Below are 24,110 nucleotides of genomic sequence, written 5' to 3' on the forward strand. Positions count from 1 at the left end.
AGTTGTGGATTGGTGGAAAAAGTCTAAGAAGAAAGGCATTATCTTAAAATTGGATTTTGAGAAAGCCTATGATTCAATAAATTGGGAATTCTTGTTAGCAATGGTGAGAAATTTTGGATTTGGTGTCAAATGGATTAGGTGGATGAAAGCTTGTATCTCTACAACTATGGTGTCAGTTCTTGTCAATGGTGCACCTACAGAGGAGTTCCAGCCACAAAAGAGGTTAAGGCAAGGGGATCCCCTTTCTCCATTCTTGTTCATTATTGCTGCAGAAGGGCTTAATTTGCTACTTGCTAGGGCTAAAGTACTGGGTTTATGTAGGGGTTCTACTGTTGGTTCCAATGATGTGAGTGTTTCACATCTCCAATTTGCTAATGATACTATTATATTCCGTGAAAGGGGATATTAAGGATATTTCGAATATTAAGAGGGCGTTGAGATGTTTTGAAGTGATGTATGGGTTAAGAATTAATTATCATAAAAGTATAGTGTGTGGTGTGGGCTTTCAAGAAGATCAATCTAAGGAGTTTGCTAGGGTTTTGAATTGCTTAACTAAGAAATTACTCTTTTTTTTCCTTGGTCTCCCTTTAGGGGCTAATCCTAGGAAACAGAGTGCTTGGGACCCAGTTGTGCAGAAGGTCAAAAAAAGCTGGCCTCTTGGAAGAAGAAGCTTCTTTCCTATGCTGGGAGATTGACCTTGATCAAGTCAGTCCTTGCTAATTTGCCAATCTATTTTCTTTCTCTCTTTAGAATGCCTAAGGGTGTTGTTAAAGCCTTAGTCAAGTTGAAGTCATCTTTTTTGTGGGGAGGGAATGTTAATAAAAGGAAAGTGCACTTGGTCAAATGGAAGGAGATCACAAGTAGTAAAAGTCAAGGAGGTTTGGGTGTGAGAGGCTTAGGAGAGGTGAATGAATGCTTGCTATTGAAGTGGTGGTGGAGGTACGGTAATGAAGATTCAGCTTTATGGAAAACTGTGGTTTGTTCAAGGTATGATAGGAATGGAGGAGGTTGGTTTCCAGATCTGAACTCTTCAGGTGGGATGTCCATAGTCTGGTTGGACATTGTGAAATTGCTCTCAGAAAATCAGCAATTGGGGGATTTCTATGGTAAGCATTTTAGAATTAAGGTTGGAAATGGAAGGAGAATCATGTTTTGGCAGGATAAATGGCTTAACAATAGTGACCTGAAGATTCAATTCCCTAGGCTTATAGTCTATCCACTGAGAAAGAGGAGAACCTTCAGCAAAACAGTGCTAAGAAGAGTAATATGGGGCTGTGGCAGCTTAAATTTAGAAGGCAGTTATTTGTATGGGAAGCTGAGGAGCTGTAGAGATTGATGGAGTTGTTGGATACATCTACAGTTTTGAGGTTTGATTGTGTTGACTCTTCCTTTTGGTTAGCAAATAGTTCAGGCCTTTTTTCTGTCTCTTCGGGGAGAAGATGGTGGGATACTCAAATAGGGACTGGTCAGGTTGTGCCTAAAGGGGTATGGGTCGGTTTAGCTCCGCCAAAAATGCAGTTCTTTTGTTGGTTGGCTTGGAGAGGCAGAATAAAGACTGCAACCTTCCTTCAGAGGATTGGGGTGCTACCTGTTTCAGCAAATAATATGTGTGTGTTTTGCCAAGCTGAGGTGGAATCCTTGAATCATGTGCTTATGTTTTGTCTACTGGTGTGGAAATGTTGGTCTCAAATGATAAGTTGGAGTGGTCAGGTTTGGGCAATCCCTGGATCAGTTCAGGACTTGTTACAGTGGTGGTCTGCTGGTAAGAGTAAGCGTTGGGTCTCTAGATTATGGGAGATAGTTCTAGCTGTTATGTTATGGTCAGTTTGGAGATTGCGAAATGAATGTATGTTCAAAGGGGTACAACCCATTTTTGATAATTTTTGTGATAAAGTGAAGGTACAGGTTGCTCTGTGGGTAAAATGGAGTTTGGAGGTTGAATATTCAGTTGATGATATTGTTTGCAATTTCAATCAGATCAGGTTGTCTGTTCAGACCCTTTGCAATTCTGCTTCAGGTCCTCTGCTGTAGGGTGCCTGATTCAGCTGCTTCAATGTGTGAATGGTCTGGTCTGGTCTGGTTTGATTCTGCTTCAGGTCCTCTTTTATGCTGATTGTTGTTGCTGCTTTGATTCTGCTTTGGTGGAAGTCTGTTACTAGGTTGATCTTCTGCTGCTCTGCATCTGATATGGTCTGCTGATTTGTGGATGCTTCAATGGGATGAAGGTCAATGTGTTAGGTGGTTATTTAGGCTGTATACTGATCTGCAGTGCTGCTCCAATTTCTACTGCTGGTTTAGCTTGGTTCTAATCAGTTTTGGTTCTTGGAGTCTTCATTCAGGAAATGTGCTGATGAGGGCAGAGGTGTAGTCATTTGGATGCAGGGGAGCTGTGCCAAGTGTTGTGTAGTCTGGGGTCTTGGTGACTTCTTTCAGTAAGGACTGCAACTGGTTTTTTGGGTGGTTTGCTGCTAGGTAGCTCCTTTTTGGTCTATATCTGAGTTGGTCTGCTGCTAGTGGCTGATTTGCATCTGGTTGGTCTATTTTAGTAGCTAGGAGGTTGGAGCATGTCTTTCTGCTGCTGATTTTGAAAATTAATTATGAAGTGTTGAAATTGATCTGCTACTGTTTGTCTATCTGTTGCTGCTGTTGCCTATTTGTCATTTAGGTGTTGCTTATGCTTTGTTTTGTGTTGTTGGTTTCTCACCAACTTGGAGGTTGGAACTTTTTCTAGCTCCAAGCTCCTCTTTATTGATATTGTGCCTTTTATATGTAATTTATATATGGTTCATCAATAAAGATTTCTTTTGCCGATCAAAAAAAAAAAATGTATGATCTAAATTCATCTATGCACAGATTTTACAGCGCACCATCTCAACCACACCTCAAAATTCTTGGCAAATTATTTATTTAATTTTTTGGAGCACTGGTTTTATTGAAAGAGCAAACGTGGGAATCTTTTCTATATGAACTCTAATAGGATTTGACTTTTAATTATTTTTCACCACAAGAAAAACAAAGAGCCAAACAGCAAAATAAGAATGTTTCTGGAAGCCATAAGATCATACACTAATAAAAATGAGTGGATATCATGACAAAATTAAACCATCTCAACTAGGTTAATATTACGTAACTTACCCAATCATATATCAGCATACCACCATGTAGGTGGTGAGACACCAACCAACAAGAAGGAAAGCAAACAAAAGCAAAGGGGGGAAGCACAGTGAAACAATCATGGCCTCATAGTAACACCCAACAAGCACTGCCCAGTAAAGAATAACATTAGCACTCTGCCACCAATGCAAACTCTAATTTGCTTCATGTTTAAAATGAGGTCATTGATTAAAAAATGAGCTAATTTAGGGGATGACTTCACCCAAATTGCAACTCTAGTCTTCTTGACCAACTCAATCACTTCATCATGGCAAGGATTTTAGTCTTTAAATAAACGCTCATTTCTGATTAATGTGAGTAACATTAATAAACCTTAATGCTATGTGAATGGAAAAAATCACAAAAGAAAATTATAAGTGATTCAAATTTATTTCCGATTGATTTTTCTGTATACACCATAATGTTTTGCAGGTTGCGATAATAACATGTTTAATCATTTATTAGAAAAAAAATCTTTACAATGTATGAAAGTACGAGGGACTGAAAATTAGATCAATAATTGATTAATATTTTAGTTAGTAAGAGAGAGAAATGAATTTTTTTTGGAGCAATAAATGTTAGTTATTAATTATTAGATTAGCACATATAAGAGAAAATCTCTTCACCTTTGACAAAGCACTAAAGTACTTGCGCTCCCTTAATTTAATCTCTTAAGAGGAATTAAACCCATGACTTCCTTAAGACTAAGTCTTAAAAAAAATATAATGATCAATTAAGTTAGGTCTAGTTGGTTAGAGAGAGAAATGAAATGACAGGCAGTCAAAGCAGAAAACTCCAAACTCTATAATGCAGGGGGCTTATCCTCCAGTTTGCACCCTCCGACTTGTTTAGCATATCCCAGATTTCCAATCCACTCTGCTCACATGGCTGTCTCTATAATTTTTCCAACAATATTTCCAAAATAAATAAATAAATAAAACAGATATTCTCGTAAATCAATTTTATTATGAGTATATCCACATTATATCAAGTTTAAATTTATACCATATATTTAATTTTTAATTATTTTAATGAGTAATTTTTTTTTATAATTGCATAGCAATTTTATTATCATTTTTTTTACATTCACTTCATAAAAAAAGGCTGCTTAATATCACCTATTTGCTTCATTAACTGTTTTACAATTATCTCAAAATGAAGGAACCAATCAAAAGTATCCACATAGCAGATAATACAAAATAGTGACAAAAAAATAGGGACATATAAATTTCTTTAAATAAAAAAGAGGTTATTAACAGTATTAGAGTGTCACAATAAATTGTTTACGTAGTATTCTTGACAAATAAAAAATTGCAAAGCATAGTAGTTCGGCAATCTTTTATTTCTCAACTGCTACTTAATAAAAATGAGTACACATTACGTCATTGATTAGAAGTATCACGTTAACAATGTTAGATAATATTTAGAAATTTTTTAATATTACCCATTTAAAAAAAAAACAAAAAAGGATATGTCATTATTTCCATCTATAAAAGCCTAACGCACTTCACCATTTCCATCACACCCAACATTCTCTCGAAAGCGCACACAGCCTAATTTCCCAAACCATTCAAGACTTTTTGGTGTCATTGAAATGGCTTCAAAGGCACTAGCTTCAACTACTCTCCTCCTCACCCTCAACCTCCTCTTCTTCACTCTAGTCAGTTCCAATTATGTCCCATGCCCACCACCACCATCAAAAACACCCAGCCACCACCACTACCCATCTCCTCCTCCAAACCACTACCCATCTCCTCCACCAGCCAAGGCCACTTGCCCTACAGACACCCTTAAGTTGGGTGTGTGTGCCAACTTGCTCAATGATTTGGTGCACCTAGTCGTCGGAACCCCGGCGAAGACTCCTTGCTGCTCCCTCATTGGGGGACTTGCTGATCTTGAAGCTGCTATTTGCCTTTGCACTGCCATTAAAGCTAATACCTTGGGGATTAATCTTGATGTTCCTGTTTCTTTGGGCTTGTTGCTGAATTACTGTGGAAAGAAAGTCCCCACTGGCTTCCAATGTGCTTAGAGCTGCTTTTGTTTATTTCTCTCACAATGTATTGTATTTACAATAACTAATTATGGGTATTGGAATGAATAATTTCTTCAAAGGAAAAAATGTAAGCAATGTGTAATGGGTTCTATTGGAAGGGTTGATCCCATCACTATAAGAAAAACGACAATGCTACGTAGCTCAAATTTTGTGGCTCAAAAGTGGCTCAAATGGCCAAAACGACGTCGTTTTGAGTACAGAATAACATAAAAATGGCCAAAACGACGTCGTTTTGGCCATTTGAGCCACTTTTGAGCCACAAAATTTGAGCTACGAGACATTTTCCTAAGAAAAATTATTGTCTTGCAATTTCCATTTCTCATTCATATGCACAAGATGTGGGATTGACTTGTGAAATAACTATATATATATAAGGAATTTCATATAGCGAATAATATAGCTTACTTACATCGATTCAACAAAATAAAAAATCTATCACTATAAGCTTATTCATAATTGTGAAAATATAATTTTCAAACTTTTTTATGAGTATTTTACATGAAAATTTTATAAACTTAGCATTTACAGTGAAAATAAGAGTTAGAAGATTACTCATTAAAAAATTCCATACTTGTTGGTGCACCACATGAGCTCGTTTATTTCTAATAATTGTGCATGAAATGGTAAATAAAATTAATATACTTTCAATCACATAATATGTGAGAATTTTAAATTATAAGAATTTTAAAATTAATATTCTCCTGTCTTATCATGAATCTTGAAAATTTCAAGATCAGAGCAAGAGAACAAAACTGACCATTTTTTTTTATTAAGGACAAAAGATGCCTTCCATTATGTGGGGAGACAAATGATCCCATCCAATGTTTAGATAGAGAGATAGAAATACGAGAAACACCTGCGATATGTAATTTATCATTTTTAAAAAATATAATTTGTATTTGACAAGTGTTAAATTTTAATTTATTAAACATTTTATTATGTGGGGTCAAATCTCAATATCACATCACTAATAATTATTTAAAAGTGATAAATTAAAAAAAAAATATAGCATTATTGATAGAAAATTTAGGAAAAACACACATAGATCAATCAATCTTCGACAAGCAGTGCTCAAGACCTGTAGGATATTGAGTCAATCTCCTTATTTGGTTTCAATTTTCAGGATTTATTTTTTAGAAAATTAAAATTTTTTATTTTTCGTATTTTTTTATTTTTACTTATATTTTTTAATATTCTAATTAAGTTTTTTAATTTTTAAATATACCTAACATAAATACACTTTAAAAGTATAATATTTGTGAAAAAAATATTTAGAAAATTCACTGAATACCAAAAAAAAAAATTTTAAAAAATGAGAATCCAGTATATTTTTTTGTATTATTGTGTATTTATTGATTTTTTAAAATATTTTTTTACAAATATTTTATTTTTTCGATATATCTAAGTAAGGTGCATTTAAAAAAGTAAAAAACTGCTTAGAATTTTAAAAATATTCACTAAAAATAAAAAAATAAAAAAACAAAAACTCTTCGTACTTTTTATCTCAAAAACTACTCTACAAACACAAACCAAACACACCCTCAATTTTTAGAAAATTGAAACGAAACACACGGAATATTTTTTCAAAAAGATAAGATAGTGTTTGGTTCATTAGAGTGAAACGGAATGGAATGCTCATTTATTAAAATATTTACTTCAATGTTTGATTGATTAAAAAATAATGACAAAATATATTGCAAATAAAGTAATCATTCATCCTTTTAACACAATGGTCATCTATATATGAGAGTCCAAAAAATAATCACTCCATTCTATTTCAATTTATTCTAATGAACCAAATACATAAGTTATCATTTACAACATTAGCTTTGTTTTAATCAACATTTTTCTATGATTTCTTAAAAAATGTGGCTCATGGCATTGTTCTGTGGACCATTACTAAGTCCACGTTTGGCAAAAAAAACTGTTTTAGTTAAATTTTTGGAGTTGAAATCTTTTTAACTTGGGATTAAAAAATTCATTTGATAAATTTATTTTGACTTTTGTAAAATAAAAAGTAAAAATGATTATAATTTAAATATATCATTTTATTTTAATGACTTATTTAGTCTATTTTATTTTTTATATCTTTTTTACTCTCAACTGAAATAGCCAACAAAGCCTAAAAAATATCAAACACAAATGACATGCAAATTTTGGTCTATGACAAATAATTGATACTATCAAAATTTAAAAATTTTCAATATTAACTGATATAAGAATCGATACTGTTAAATATATAACTGTACATCATTCAAAATAATATTTTTACGAATTAAACGAAACCGGCCCGCGGGGCGGCTGCTGCTGCCGCCGGTTCATCTGTACACTAAAATTACCATAATTCTCATTCTCATGGCTGGGACTATCCGGAGTTCCAACCCCATCCATATGCCCCATTCCAACATACTGTTGCACCACCAACACCGACACTGCCGCCGCAAAATCCGACGACGCCAACAAATCCCCGATCGCTCCCAGCTCCGGGCACTCACTCCAGTCCGTCAACCCCGCCGTGAGCGGCGATATCATGCCCTGACCTCTACCGACTATGAAGAGGTCATTTATTGTGTCCACCGATCTTATCGCCGCCACGGTCTCTTCGCCGTTGTTTACGACACGTTCGGCGTAGATTATAGATTCGTCGTTGGCTGTTCGGGCTCGGAACTCGTTCACGTAGTCTTCGTCGAGTTGTTTTTCTCGGTCGTTGTCTGTGACGACTGTGAGGATTCGAGGGTCGTTGGGTTCGCGGTTGGGTTCGATGGTTGATTCGATTGCGTCGTCGCCGGGGATGAAGCGCATTACGGTTAGGTTGATTGCGGGGTGGTCGGACATCCTCCATCCGTACGATAGTGCTTCTCTGTCGTCTGGTCCGCCGAAGAAGAGAACTACGATAAATATGAATTAAAATCTGATTAAGTTTTAAATAATTAAATCTAAATTTATAATATGAGTAATGCTAGAGACCCTAAATATTCTATTAAAAATTTTACCAAAGGTCTCACATGGGTGTGGACCCACACAATGTGGGTCCCATGTACACCCATGTGAGACATTTGGTAAAACTTTTGGTAGAATTTTTAGGACATCTAGCATTTTTGTTATAATATTACTCAAATTCAAAAGTGCTATATTACCAAATAAATGACAACATTTTGTTTATTTATTTAATTTTAAAGGTAAATTATACTTTAGTATCTCTGGTTTGCCTATTATGACAATTTGGTAATTTTAATTGTAATTATTTGAATTTTACCTTTAATTTTTTTAAATTAGATTAAAATCAATAGATAAAATAAATTAATCATTTTTTTTTTTTTTGAAATAATTGGGAGGTTGATGTCCAATTTTAAATGTTCAATTCCTTTAATTTTTGTCAAATTACAAAATACAATAAAATCGTGTAGTTATAAATATCAAATCAATCTAATTTTTCATCATAAACATTCCACGCAAAGCTTTACAACAAAATATTCAGATTATTTGAGTAAGACCAGTGGTGGCCCCAAGAATAACCCCGTCTCTTCTCATACTTACAAACTAAATTTTCTATTTTTGTTTTAATTTATGTTTATATGATTTTTTTGTAGAAAAAATTACACACCAAAAGAAAAAAAAAATTCAGAATTTAACCATTGTAATAAAAAAAATTTCTAAAATTTTAATTTATGAATTTAAACCCTACCATTTTGGTTTGATTTCAATCTAAATAATTATCATATTTTCGTTAAGTAACCGACAGAGAAAAAAATATTTAAATTATTGAGTTTAACGAAAGAAAGGAGATTTTATGTAAACTTATATTGAATTTAATGATTAAAATATTATTTTTTTTGAGTCAATTTCCCTTAACTGAAATAGATAGGTAAATTAAAATTTTAAATTGATAAAATTAAAAATTTATTTTATTATTATGGTCAAATTGTGAGATTTTTTTTTAATTTCTTTTTTTTCAGAAAATTAATTTTAAGAATAATTATATATATATATATATATATATATATATATATATATTTCAACAATGCTACATCAACTTAATTTATTACTTCTAAATGACCCCTAATATGATAGAATATTTGGTAATTAAAAAATTTGACACTTGTCAAACAAATCATTAAAAATGTTTTTAAAAATGATAAATTAAGTGTTCCAAATATTTTTCACATTTTTTTTACTTCATCATTCTTAGTTTTAGAAACGAAAATTCAGTGTGTTTGGTTTTGATGGTTGATTCAATTGCGTCGTCGCCGGAATGAAGCGCATTACGGTTAGGTTGATTGTGGGGTGGTCGGACATCCTCCATGCGTATGATAGTGCTTCTCTTTCATCTGGTCCGCCGAAGAAGAGAATTACCACTACAACAAATTATACTTTTGGAGATTAAAGTCGATAAAAGTCATTTTTTAGGCGCCGAAGATTTTTGCCGATTAAATTTTTTAGTCCCCAGGTTTGTCGCTAGATGATTGTCGGGAAAAGTATTGGTGACTAATTTTTTTTTGGTCACCGAAAGTCACAAATTGGCGACTAAAAATTTAGTTGTCCAAAAGAGAATATTTAGTTGCCAAAGAGAAAATATTTTCCGTCTTAAGTTTTTTAGCTACCAATTTTTTAGTCGCTAAAAATGTGACATTCTTTTTTGGCTACCAATAAAAATGTGACACTCTTTTTTGGCTACTAATTTTTTAGTCGCCAAAAACTTTCTTTTTTTTTTTTTGGCTACTAACTATTTAGTCGCCAATAAGTTCTTTTTTTTTTAGCTACTAAATGTTTAGTTGCCAAAAGCTCAAGCTCTATTTATTAATTTTTTTAAAATGCACAAATTGCGTATTTTTCATTCATTTATAAATTATATACATTTCATTATCAATGCAACCTGTAACCTGTACATATACAGAATAATATATATATCAATTATAATCTAAATCCATTATCAATAATATCTATTTCATTGTCAATTATTCAAAAACTTTAACTTGTAACATGATATTTCAAATATCATATAAATCCATACAAACCAAGTGTAATCCATCTTAATTAAATATTACATATAAAAACACTGGATTTCCAAAATAGAGGATTGTTTCAAAATAAATGTCTTCCATATATAAAACAAATGCTCTTCGTACACATCCACAATAGCCCACGCAAAAGCAATCTGTAAGAAAAGAAAAAAAAAATTAACCATTAGTACTTATTCAATATAATTAACGTTTCAAATTATAAAAATTATAAAATTAATAATTTAGATATATTATACTTTGCATATAATCCCATCAAGATCATTTTAATGTTTTTGTTTTGTTAAAAATTTATACAACCTCCAAATTGAACCTCATGGCTGCCTAGTAAACTCTAGTTTGACAATTACATGCAATGTTTCCAAAATTTTCTTTTCTCACCAGTATAAAATATGATTCTAATTGTTTCAAAATCAAAATCCATCAGCAGTTTTCATCAAATTTTGTTATTTTTGGCAGTTTGCATTTTCACAAATCTTGAACAATGAAGGCATTATAGTTTCACAACCTCCAAGAGTCTAAATAATTAGTTTACCAAAAAAACGATTCATCTTGTTGCTGCCACAATAGCCATTCATAAATAAGTAAACCTAAATTCCATCATAAATTATATTCAATACCAGTTCTAACTCATGCAAATATCATCAAAGCACAAAATAAAAGGGGAAATAAGTTTAAAAAATAATTTCAGATACATGAGAAAGTATGTAAAATTATCTTTTAATGTTATAGCGTTTAACATTAATATGTAAATAGATATTTTTTAATTTGCATTAAATGAAATTCCCCCAAAATGAAAAGCATGATAACTTAGGTTCAAACTTGAACCTTCACCAAAATTGTCCTATTTTCACACTCATGAATTGATCAAGGTCCTTATCATCCACTGTCTTTAAAATAAATCTATGGCGTGTGTTTAAAGTTTTTGTTGTATCACCAAACCTCAAGTGAATCCTAGCCATCAATTTCAATTGCTAGGTGTTTTTCTGTGACACCCACCTCCTTAATTAAGGAAATTAATTAAGTTAATTATATGCTTATTGTTAATTATGTAATTATGTGTTATGTGAATTATGTGTCATATGGTATATGTTTGCATTGATTGGTATTGTAGTGTTATTGTGAACAAATACGTAAAGGAATGAATTTAACCTGTCTGATTCGCTAATTTTAATAAACTAAAATTAAGAAAATTGGGTGGGAATTAGGGCGTAATTCACCTTGGCATAATTTAATTTAGTGTAATTAAGATTATAAGATGATGAGATTAAGTTAATTTGAGTCAAATTGATTTTAAGCTATTTAATCTAATTAATTTAAGTTTAATGCATTACACTTACCAATTGAACAAAGGAGAGAAGTGTAGTGTTGGCCTTCTTGCACTTGGATAGACTTCCACGTAGAAAGAGAAGAGAGAGAGAGAGACTTGAGATATCAACAAACTGCTGTAGGAAGAAATAGGAAGAGAAGAAAGAGGTAGAGGAAGAACTTAAGAGGAAGATAGGAATTGCCTTAGATTTTTAGAAATCAACAAGTAAGGTAAGCATTTTTCTTTCTAATTTCTTGATATAGAGGCTTGTTATCCATCATCTTTAATGATTAAAGCTTAATTTAGGATGAATTGAAGTCCAAGTAGAAGGTTTGTTCATAATATGAAGAGTTTGAGTCATGCATGTTTTGCTAAAGAAGAACTCCACAAATTAAATTCATATAGATACGTGCAAGGCATGATTTTCATGAAGATTGTATTCACACATTTAAATTCATGTATGGTTCTTCAAATGGGAGAGGGGGGGGGGGAGGGGAAATTTCATGAGAATTGAGGATGAGAGCTCAACTTGTAAGTTTAATGCACGTAAATGGCAAATTCAAAAGTTTGACTTCATTGCAGGGGTTTTGAGTTTGAAACGAATGTCTTTTGATTTCAAATGAAGTAAAGATTGTTTATTTATCATGTTTATGTAAGGTTCTAAGGCTTGAATTGTATGGAAATGGAAGTGGTTTTAAGAAACATAAACCCCAAAACTTGGCAGATTTTTTAACACCATTTCACCATTTCGAGCGGATTGGGCCCCCGCACGAGCGGCCCACCTTCATTAGCCCAAGGGTGCACACTGCTTGACCGCCACTGATGTGGCCAAGTCCACCGCACGTGCGGCCAAGCCACCGCACGAGCGACCAAGGCAACCGCACTTGCGGCTAACAGGGCAGTCCCGGTTTGCTTTTCGCTTCTCTTTTCTACTTTCTGGGCCTCTGTTTACATGGTTTTAAAGTGTATTTCATGTGCATTGCATCTCATGTGTGAGAGAATGAAAGTTAGAACCGAATAAATGAATAATGAATAGAAATTGACTAAATAATAACGAAGCGAATAAAAATAGAAGTGATTGAATCCGGCATGGATATAATTGAACTGTTATGCTTGAATTTGTTTGTTAGGTTGGACACCATAGCTTAGTGCCTTATCGTTCGCGTATCAAGGAGCCCACTGTGAGTAACAATGTTGTAAAAATATGTTCAAATTGTACTTATTTTCCGAATGATAAATGATATTGTTTCTAAATGGTTATTTTGTATCGATTGAATGATGATCCTCTTTTAAATTGTATTTGTGGCATCTATAGCGTATTGTTATTGTTATTGTTATTGATATCACTATTGTTATCTCTGTCAGTTCCAAATCTTGGAACTATTATTGTTATATAATGGTCCTCAATTGATTGTTCGGTCTTTTAAGACCAAGTGTATCGTTGCTATTGGATGTACCACGTATGACTTATATACTTATCGATTGATTGAAATGATTGAATCGAATGATAGATCGACAAATGATATTGATTGAAAATGTATTAATGCTAATCAATTGTTTCAAAAATTGAAGGACATCATTTTTAAACTCTTTACACATTTGTTATTCACTGGGCTATAGCTCATAGTTTACTATATATATATATATATATATATGTAGGTGGCTAGACACTGGATCAAAGCTAGAGGCACCAACCCGAACTCACATTTTGTCAAGCTAGCCATTGTGCCTCATAACGAGGTTCCGAACTTGCACGAGTCAAGGCTTTTTGGGTGATTCAAATCCACCCTTTTGCTAAGTGTAAAGAATGTCTAAGATTTTTGGTTATACAGTTTTTGATGATAGGATTATGTCCCTAGCTTACATGCTATCTTGTATATGTATTTTTGGTATAAATGGTTATGAATATGGCTATGTGTGTAAAAATTTATTTCCATTCAGGTCGTCACAGCTCATTGGACGATGTATATTATTATTGCTTGGCTCCCGCCAGCCCTTTTATAGTGAAATATTGTTATCATTGTTAAACAGGCCTTCGGTAATCACGGATTACTGACCAGTTACAACGCTAAACCTATAGGGGCGGGTTTGGGTCGTGACATTTTCTGACTTCCTAGTTTCAGTTTGGCAGTCCTTCTGGAAACCCACTAGAGAAGGATTTTTTTAGGGGAGTTGTTATAATTTAACAACAGCAACAATTATAGCATCTCACTGGAGATTCTCTTAGTTGCAAAGCTTGAGTTCTTGTAAATGAGAATACAGTAGATGCTTCTGTTAAAATTTTGAATGAAAAAAAGATCATGTGTAAACTAGAAGGACCATTTAGTCATTGTTATTGAACAGACACACAACCAACTTCAAATTTCCAGAATGCAAACAACATTTATAGCACCCGATTTGGCAGACCTACTGATAGAATTGTATCATAAGAACTACACCAATGTGAATTTCCAAACGATACTTCTATCCAATGTAAAACCAGTTATTCCGTCATGTGCCCTTCTTTAAGTTATGACTATATGTATGCCTAGAATTCTAAATCTTGTTGAACCTATTTTTTTTATTCATAAATGATATTATAATGAAATTCAATAAAAATCAGTAAAACAAATCGAACCAAAAAATAAAGAATGTGCCCATATTTAATAATGTTGGCACTACATTCACAGGCAATATCATTCTAGGATCTTGTCTCTAATTCTTCTATCGTCCTATCTCAAAACACTTATAAATACAACTTTGACTGTTTTTGAAACAAATGGACAAATTTTGGAACAAAGGCTCTGCACCAACAATGTTAAAAGTTATGGTAAACCCCAACATGCATTCCCTATGGGACCTCATATAACATGAAAAAGATCAAAAATCAAACAGGTGAGGAAGCCCCATGAAGATTTAAAAAAAAAAAAAAGAGCATGCTCTACAATGTACATATACACTACCTGACGTTTTAGCACTTTTCTTAACAAGCAACATGCGTCTACAGAAACACATAACCCTAGTTCTCAATAAATTTTTGCACATAAGAGCAACTATTCGATACATACCTAGTAAGAGTTCTTCACAACTATGAAACCAACTCTGCGCCAAAAATCCTGCTTTAGATCACACACAGAAACAATGGCTCATCTTGAAATACTCTAAAATGATAGGCAAACATTTTTTTTATCAGCAAAAAGAACTATTATTGATGGGTGAAAAGGATTACAATACAAGCACTTTAACAAAACATCAATAATAGAAAGAGACCTCAAGAGAGTTGCCACGAGTACTTAGAGCGGCTTAACCTAACCATAATACCACCCTCTCCAAGACGAAATCAAGGACTCCTAATGAAGAGAACAATCCGAAACTATACAAGCATCCCCCCAAATATATATATATATATATATATATAAAAAAGTGAGAAAGAAAGTATATATTTAATAATAATAAAATAAAATAAAAAAGCAAACACTGAACAACACTGCACCATCCGCAAAAACATAAAGGCGATCCTCAGAAATAGCACTAGCATTACAAGTTACTTGAAGAAAATTCTAATTGAACACCTTTCCAAAACTAGTCATTACCTGGTTGTCTACCACAGAGCTTATCTCTTCCTAACATTGATCAATAAGAAGTTGGGAACAAAATTTTCAGCTTAATAACATAATTGACACAGACATGCATTCAAATAGAAACCTACAATACGTGATTGCATGTGCACATTGTTTGAGCACACATTTTTTCCGAGAAAGAGAGAGATAAACAATCACAAAAGCAACACTAGGTAATGTCATAAACAAAGTTTCCCAAATCTTTCTCCCAAACAACTTTTCATTAATTTTAAACCTAATTCAATTTATTCATCCTCTTTCTAATTTACCTATATGACATGCAAATTAAATCTAATTTCTTTCCAATTACATGAAATTTAGCCTAATCATTTCCTGATTTTAATTATTAGATAATTAATCTACAAGAATCATGCATGTAATCCTTATCTAAAGTTCTTAATTGATGATAATCTCTTGAGTCAAAGGGATCTACATCACCTCTTGAGCTCCCAGCACACACACACACCCGTGCACTCTGTGGGTGATGAAGGAGCCGCCGATCGAGCTTCCGTGGGTGATGGAGATACTTTAAAAGTCCATAACTTGTCAATCTTGAACCAGAACAGCCATACATTCACAAATATTCACTAGTATGTACGTAAAATTTAAATAAATAAAAAAAAACTGGAGAAGTTAATGCAATTAGATTCAATGTTTGATTAAGAAACACAAATAGAAGTCCAAAACATCGAAATTAGAATGTAGACCAAATTAGAATCCAAAACCTAAAATCTATAGGCCATAATATAACATCTCTAAAAATCCAAAACCTAAATTCACCATTTCTTTTCAATGAAGAGCTTGACAAGTGTAGATTTCCAAAAATCCAATACATACATAGACAAATTGAAAGAGAGAGAGAGAGAGGTTACTGATTGAATAAGATCTTAGAGCTGTGAGGGTTAATGCCCTTACGAAGGACATTGTCGTGCATATGAAGTTCGTTGGCCTCGATCTAATCCTTTACCTATCTTGCATCATTCGCCGTCAGCGAGATCATCTCTCCTCCGAACACAGGGGCTCCGTCAGTGGTTAAGGTCACGGGAAAAGGGCAAGAACAAGGAGGAAGAGGACACTACAACAAAATGCACCCTTGGCGACTAAAAAAAATACCCTGATTCTCATGCCATGCCATGCCAATTTCTTAATATCATCATTTTAATACTTTCAAACTTTAAGAAACAAAAGGAACTTCCCGCAACATTTCATAAAATATTAAACTGATAAGATAAATCACATTATATTATAATCCATAAAGAGATACAGAGCTTTATGCGATTGATTATATTCCAAATCTAAATTACAAGCTAGCGTATAAACCAGACACTATAACAGATATAATACAAGATTTAATTCCATACCCTATGGTTCTACATCAGAAGAAGTCATTGCAAGTTATATAGCATAAAGCAATTTCCCAAATTCCCATTCCATTGTCATTTAATTAGAATTTCATCCTTTACATTCTCAAGAAACAAAATTGGCCTCAACCAACAACCCACAAAAATTTAATCTTGCAAGATCAAACCATCATATATTATATAGCCTACAATGAGATCCAAAAGCTTATGCGAATGATCTGGCATCTATCAAACAAATTTACCAAAACATGCACCATTAGCTTGTATAAATTGACTCACTAGTATTAGAAAAGGAGACATACTTCTGGGATAATATTTTCATTATCTTTAAAAAAAATTGTTGAATTGGTTTTAGAACACAAACATTATCTAAAATAATGTATTCCTAATTATTTAACAAATGCACACTGCTAATGCCATTATTTTCAAAAAATTTCAGATATACACATTAAAATATAAATTTCCTCACCTTATGGCTAGTTTTGTACCAATCACCAATAAGTAAAATCCACTGCAAGTGTGGGATATGGTACAAGGATGACAACTTTTGCATATACATTTAGTCCTCCAAACCATCTACGTCAAAAATCATCTGTAAAAATAAAATTAATCATTAGTATTAACTGAATATTGGCATATTTAAAATTATAAAAAAAAATAAACATATAAAACTCGAATATAATTAATATTTTCAAATAAATCATTAGTTTTCTGCACAAGGGCACATTGGGAAAACATGAAGCGTAGCAAATCAAATACAATAAACAAACAACAGGACAAGGTTAGAAGAAAATATAATTGCTAACAAAAGTTTTAGTAATCATTGAAGTATTTTTTTCTTTGGTTTTTTTAAATGCTTATATGTGGTATCTTTTGCACAGAAATTTAAACTTCATCCATTTGGATGTCCAAAGTAGCAGGAAGACAATGAAAAATAAGTAGACAGAGGCACACTAGCAAACATTATTAATAGATGCAAAAAGTGTTCCAAATATTGTGGTGCAATGCACTTCAGTTACAAATTCTAGGGTTTACTTTCTGCAAAAAGTGTCCCAAATAATAGAACCAACCCAATTGTATTTGTTCAATTTAATTTTATTGTACTTCATTTCCTTCACCTTTAAACAAACATCTAAGATTTCGTATGAATAGCAAAAAGCTCAGGATGCCAAGTATAAAAATAGAGGTTAGAATCAAAAGAAATCCACTTTTGTGTGAATAAAAATGTTGATTGACTACTCATGTAACCTTCCCTTGTGTGAATCAACTATAATTTCCACGAATTAGATATAGAGCAATAGAGATCAAAATGTTTAAAATTGACAAAAGACATCAAGCTTGAAGGATTGGATTAAGACAAATATCTCACCACTCATGTAACCTTCCCTTGCGTGAATCAAGTATAATCTATATGAATTAGATATAGAGCAATAGAGATCAAAGTGTATAAAATTGACAAAAGACATCAAGCTTGAAGGATTGGATTAAGACAGATATCTCACCACTCATGTAACTTTCCCTTGTGTGAATCAACTATAATCTCCATGAATTAGATATGGGGCAATAGAGATCAAAATGTTTAAAATTGACAAAAGATATCAAGCTTCAAGGATTGGATTAAGACAAATATCTCACAACAAGAAACCCAAATGCGAGTCCAGTTCCCACTATAACCAAATGTGGATAGTTTCCAGTTATATCATATGGAGACAAATAATCCCTACACAAGACATAAGAAGCAGAATGAAAGAAATATGGTCAAATAAGATCCTCAAGCTAAGCATGTGAAAAACAAACAGCCAAGACAGTCACATACCACACCACAACTCCCACCAAGAGCACAAAAAATGGGTAAAGCTGACAAGAAACAGTGACAACATCCATTGAGCAACTTGAAAAATAAATAAAAATAAAACACAGATGAAGCATTCAGTAGTAACAGGTTTACCATTGCCAAAGCCTACTAGCATGCTTCTTTTCCTTGCCTGAACACCCTTACAAACATTGTACACACTACACAAGAACAAAACACCATGTAAAGCAAGGTCAATCTGATCATCACACAGAAACAGTTAAGAAGATGAGCATGTAAATTTTTGCCAAAAAGAATATGAAGAACTACTTACTTGAATGAGATCGTTGGAAGAACAGCAAAAGCTGTTATTAGAAACAACATAGCTCTGTTTTTTGAGATTTCTGAAGTCTAAAGAATAAATAGATAAACGAAAAATGAAAATAATAAAATAAAAGCAAGTCAATTTTCTAAAAATGTGCTTCGAAAATAGATAAGGGCAAAGCACATTAGGCCAAGAAAATAGACAAGACAGAGCCTGATTGACATTTAACAGAACTTCAAAATATATCCCAAAATCGAAGTGAAAAAGGTTGTATTTCATCTGACTATTGCCTCCAAATACATAACTATATGAGTCGAAATCAGTCAAAAACTTCAATCGGTAAAGAAAGCAAGCACAATGTCGAAGAAATCTACAGAAAATTGAACGAATATATATATACATAACTATATCTACATGTATCGAAATCAGTCAAAAACTTCAATCGGAAAAGGACAGAGAATAACTTGAACGTCGATGGGAGGTGAGGCAATGGTGAGCTGCGGTGGCGATGTTCAACGGTGGAAGATTGACGGACAGTGTGGTCGTGTGCGATGCTGAGATGAGGAGCGGTGGTGATTGATTATGTGTGTGTGTGTGTGTGTGTGTGAGAGAGAGAGAGAGAGAGAGAGAGAAAGAGAGAGAGAGAGGGGAGAGCAAGAGAGAGAAAGAACCTTGTGAAGACTAATAGATTTGGGCAAAAATCTAGGCGCCAATATGAAATATTTCCCACTAAAATTTTGAACACATTTGCTGACTAAATTTTAGTCGCTGAAGATAGGTTACCAACGATAAAAAAAAAAAATTTACTTTTCATTCGGCAACTAAATGTTTAGTCACCAAAACTCAATATACGGCGACTAAAATATTTTTTTGTTGCTGAACATATGTTTTTGGCGACCAAACGTTTGGTCGCCAAAGATAAAAAATAATTTTTTTACTTTCTATTCGGCGACTAAATTGTTTTAGTAGCCAAAACTCGATGTACGACGACTAAAATATTTTTATTGTCGTCAATTCTAGTATTTTTAGCGACTAAATTTTTTTTAGTTGCCAATAATCAATATACCTCGACTAAAAAAAATTAGTAGCTAAATACTGTACTTTTGCCGACTAAAAACATTTTTAGTGGGCAATTCCACAACTTTTGGCGACAAAATTTTTTTTAGTCGCCAAATGTGCATTTTGTTGTAGTGTACGATGTGGTGTGCTACCTACAAATTTAGAATAATTGAAAAAATACTTCTATGCACCTGCCTTATCTATTTTAAATTTATCCGATTATGTGATTGAATTTGTATAATGTGCAATTTATGTGTAAAATAAATATGAATTAAAATCTTATTGAGTTTTAAATAATTAAGTCTGATTTTATAATATTAAATAAATGACAACATTTTATTTATTTATTTAATTTTAAAGGTAAATTATACTTGTAGTATCTCTTGTTTGCCTGTTATGACAATTTGTAATTTTAATTGTAATTGTTTGAAGTTTACCTTTAATTTTTTTAAAACTGTAGAAATTAGATTAAAATCAAGATAAAATAAATCATTCATTTTTTTTTTGAAATAATTCAGAGGTTGATTTTCAATCTAAAATGATCAATTCCTTAAATTTTTGTCAAATTGACAAATACAATAAAATCGTGTATCTATGAATATAAAATCAATCTAACTTTTCTTCATAGATATTCTACCCACAAAGCTTTAAAAAAAAAAAAAAAAAAAACAGATTATTTAAGTGCGACCAGTGGTGAGCCCCAAGAATAACCCCTTCTCTTCTCAGAAAAAATCATGTTTATATGATTTTTTTTGCTGAAAAAATTACATACATGAGAGGGTAATTTATATGTAAATTAGTCCGAGCTGGGTAATGGGCCATTCTGAGGGCTACAGTAAGAAGGACTGAGTAAAAGGGCCTAGAAGTTAGCCTGGTCCAAGAGAGCGGTAACAGTTAGCTCGGTCATACCATATTGTGCCGAAGTATGTTGAGTTTTCTTCAGAACCTTGCTATTGGTTAGCTCGGTCCAAGCTCGTTGTGGTTAGTGCGGTTTCAGACAACCCAGTTGGAATATGTCAAACTGAGGTACACTCAGTGAAAGGAAGAACCGAGCTAGTAGGAGCTCGGTCTAGTCTGCAACTTTAGCATGGCCATGTTATCTCGGTCGTATTGACATCCAATCGTGGTAAAACCATCTCACTTGGTTTAAGCAATGAGGGAGGTGTTGAAGGAGAAGCATTATCTTTCAGGAATGTGATTCCTAGGAGGACTTTACATGGAGGAGTAAGAGTCTTACTTGGATTGTGCCACGCGGAATCTATAAAAACTCACAACATCACCTATGGAGAGGTAACACAACTTTGATTCTCGAATACACAGAGTTTTTGTCTATTTGTCTATTTTGCCGACTTAGGCATCAGAGAGGTATCCGGCACACACCCGCCGGCTAGCTCACGTTTGTGTTTTTAGGGAGTAAAGCACCGACGTTTGGAGAAGCGTAGGCTTGGTGAACAGGATTATACGAAAATATTGTTTCTTGCTCGTACAATTGGTGTCGTCTGTGGGAATCACAGACAGAACAAAACCTCTTGATCAAAGTTTTCCTCGCTAGATTAGACGCAATGGCGTGCGATGAAGATTTGCCGCAGTCCGCCATTGACGGACAAACCCTAGAGGGAGGTGGGAGGCACGAAGGTTTGCCTTCCATCCCTCCAATGGAATATTTAAAGCCCCAGCGACAGAACCCCCGGAGGGATAAAAGAGGGAGACGGCGTAACAGCCCCCGTCGTTGAGGTCTTACACTGAAGGAAGCACCTATCGGCCCTCGCATATGCACCAGACATCATCCAGGCAAACAGAGTTGACTAGATCGTCCGACTTACGGACTGTGCTTGAAGAAAGGGCACGACGGAAGGAGGATGCCAGGGCACGCAACCCGCACAGAGTTTCAGCCCTTCAGTGGTTGGCTCCTCGGACGCATGGAAGCGTCGTGGTAGGAATGCCAATATTGCACCTTGCTTACGAACCAACAGACAAAGTATTGGCAAGGCTGCATAGCTCGCCGTTCGTTCCGACGATTGAGAACGCACCATTACCTTCAGGCTTTATCCAGCCTAAATTTACGACGTACGAGGAGAAGACAGACCCTTACATGCACCTAAGTCACTTTTGCCAGGTCATAGCAGTATACCGGCGGAACGAGGCTTTGATGTGCATCCTATTCCCATCCAGCCTTGGTTACCCAGGTTTAACTTGGTTTGAAAGGCTACCAGAAGGCAACATAGCCTCCTGGGCACAATTATCGGAGGCGTTCGTGACAAGGTTCAGAACGAATACCAAGACGCCAGTAGAGATCGATCAGCTACTCTCCATTGACATGGGCGACAAGGAGACGTTGAGATCCTACAACAGTCGTTATTGGGAGACCATCAACCAGATAGGAGATTGCCCCACAAATCTCGCCATCGCACAGTACAAAAAAGGTCTTCCAGTCAGAAACAGGTTGAGAGACTCAATCACCATGACGCCACCCCTCACAATGGAAGCCTTAATGGAGAGGGTACACCAGCACATTCGGGTGGAAGAGGATGGCGCCCGTACTAAAACAAAGTCTGGTACAACCGCAATACCAGATAAAAAAACTACGGCAAAAGTCAATGCGGTAGAACGTCCAAATAGAAACGGGCGAGACAAGCGGGACAACGGAGAGGACCACGATAAAAGGTGGTTGAGAGTCTGCACTGCCATTACCACGGTGTTCAAAAACTGATCTATCGGATTCTCAGTGAGATACGCAATGAACCTTTTGTCAGATGGCCAGCTTAATTGGGAGAGGCACAAAAGGACTATGACAAAAGATCCCGGTGCACCTTCCATAAGGAAAAAAGGCACCGCATTGAAAATGACACGCCGTTGAGACAACACCTGGAGGAGTTAGTGGTAGCTGGGCACTTGGACCAATACATAGAAAGAGGGACACAACCAACCCCCCAATACCACGAGCATCCAGATGGAACGCCGATCGACGCCCCACCTCAAGGCGTGATAAACGTAATACATGGGGTATTCGAACCTGAACGAGTATGTGAGCTCAGGGGAATAATCAAGAAGGCTGAGCACTTAAGGGAGGTATTAAGTGCGCAGCCTACCATTAAAAAAGGAAAAATAGAGGCCACGAACGTCATGTCTTTTTCAGACAGAGACTTGGCAAGGATATATTGCCCTCACAATGACACACTGGTCGTCACTCTCCGCATCAAGGATTACGACGTCAAGTGAATTTTGATTGACCAATGGAGCTCATGTGAGATAATGTATTACGAAACCTTCAAATAGTTAAAACTGGAGGACAAAGACTTGGCACCTGCCGTATCTCCCCTGATCGGATTCAACTTAATGCCAGAGTGGCTAGTTGGCAAGATAATCCTCCCAGTCAGAGCAGGAAGCATGACGAAACAAGTGGAATTCTGGGTATTGAAAGTCCCTTCCACTTACAACATAATCTTAGGAAGGACATGGCTGCATGCCATGCGATCGGTAGCGTCAACCTACCATCAAGTAATGTGGTTCCCCAATGAAGCCGGAGTAATTAAAGAGGTCTTTGGAGACCAAATTATGTCCAAGCAGTGCTTCGTCACAGTAAATGGCAGTCGAGCTGCCAAAGGGTTTGTTCAAATGGTGGAAGAACCTGAGAGCAATGAATTGTTTGCGAATGTTGGCAAAGCCGCTGAACAGAAGGCAGTGGAAGACTTGGTACAGGTAAGAATAGATGAAAAGGACCCGGAAAAGTTCTTTTTGCTTGGCTTATCTATGTCCAGCACTGAGAGAATAGAGGTCAAGGAATTCTTGACCTCTAACATCGAAGTGTTTGCCTGGACGCCGTATGACATGCTTGGCATTGACCCAAACTTCATCTGTCACCAATTGAATGTCCACCCAACTACAAGACCAATCATACAGTGCACTCACAGATCGGCACTCCACCACACCGAGAAAGTGGTGGAAGAGGTGGGAAACCTTCTAGAGGCAGGAGCTATCAGAGAAGTGCACTATCCCAAATAGATATCCAATACGGTAGTAGTGCCAAAAAAGAATGGAAAATGGCGTGTCTACGTGAACTATAAAACAGTCAACAAGGCGTGCTCAAAAGACAGCTTTCCCCTACCACGGATAGACCAACTAGTAGACCTAACGACATGACACAATTGACTTAGCTTTCTTGATGCGTACAGAGGTTACCATCAGATCGCTATGTATGAACCAGACTAGGAGGTCACATCTTTTACAACGCCAAGAGGACTGTATGGCTACAAGGTCATGCCCTTTGGCCTAAAGAACACAGGGGCAACATTCCAACGGACGGTCACCAAGATGTTTGAGCCATTGTTAGGCAGAACAATGGAAGCTTATATAGATGACATGGTGGTCAAGAGCAAGGATGAAAAAGACCATCTCAGGGACCCAGGTCAAATGTTTCAGATCCTAAAGATGCACAAGTTGC

At 35.0% G+C, this 24,110-nt stretch overlaps 1 protein-coding gene and 1 long non-coding RNA gene across 2 annotated transcripts; one reads left to right on the top strand and one right to left on the bottom strand.

Moving 5' to 3' along the window:
* The first annotated feature begins 4,673 nt into the window (after nt 1-4,673).
* On the top strand, nt 4,674-5,330 carry LOC114323373 (14 kDa proline-rich protein DC2.15). The gene has a single exon (XM_028270954.2). It carries the CDS (start codon nt 4,748-4,750, stop codon nt 5,180-5,182), a length of 435 nt encoding a protein of 144 aa, XP_028126755.2. The 5' UTR covers nt 4,674-4,747; the 3' UTR covers nt 5,183-5,330.
* Nucleotides 5,331-16,911: 11,581 nt separating this feature from the next.
* LOC145802971 (uncharacterized) lies at nt 16,912-18,709 on the bottom strand. Its single transcript, XR_014344877.1, has 3 exons — nt 18,620-18,709; nt 18,442-18,506; nt 16,912-17,069 (listed from the first exon to the last, which is right to left on the bottom strand). It is a non-coding gene; the product is annotated as an uncharacterized LOC145802971 (long non-coding RNA).
* Nucleotides 18,710-24,110: the final 5,401 nt, after the last annotated feature.

This window comes from Camellia sinensis, chromosome 11 (assembly GCF_055761805.1).
Source record: "Camellia sinensis isolate YWXY chromosome 11, ASM5576180v1, whole genome shotgun sequence".
Taxonomy (NCBI): Eukaryota; Viridiplantae; Streptophyta; class Magnoliopsida; order Ericales; family Theaceae; genus Camellia; species Camellia sinensis.

What these genes read in the sequence shown, in the direction of transcription:
- LOC114323373 (XM_028270954.2), top strand. Translation starts at nt 4,748, where the DNA reads ATGGCTTCAAAGGCACTAGCTTCAACTACTCTCCTCCTCACCCTCAAC.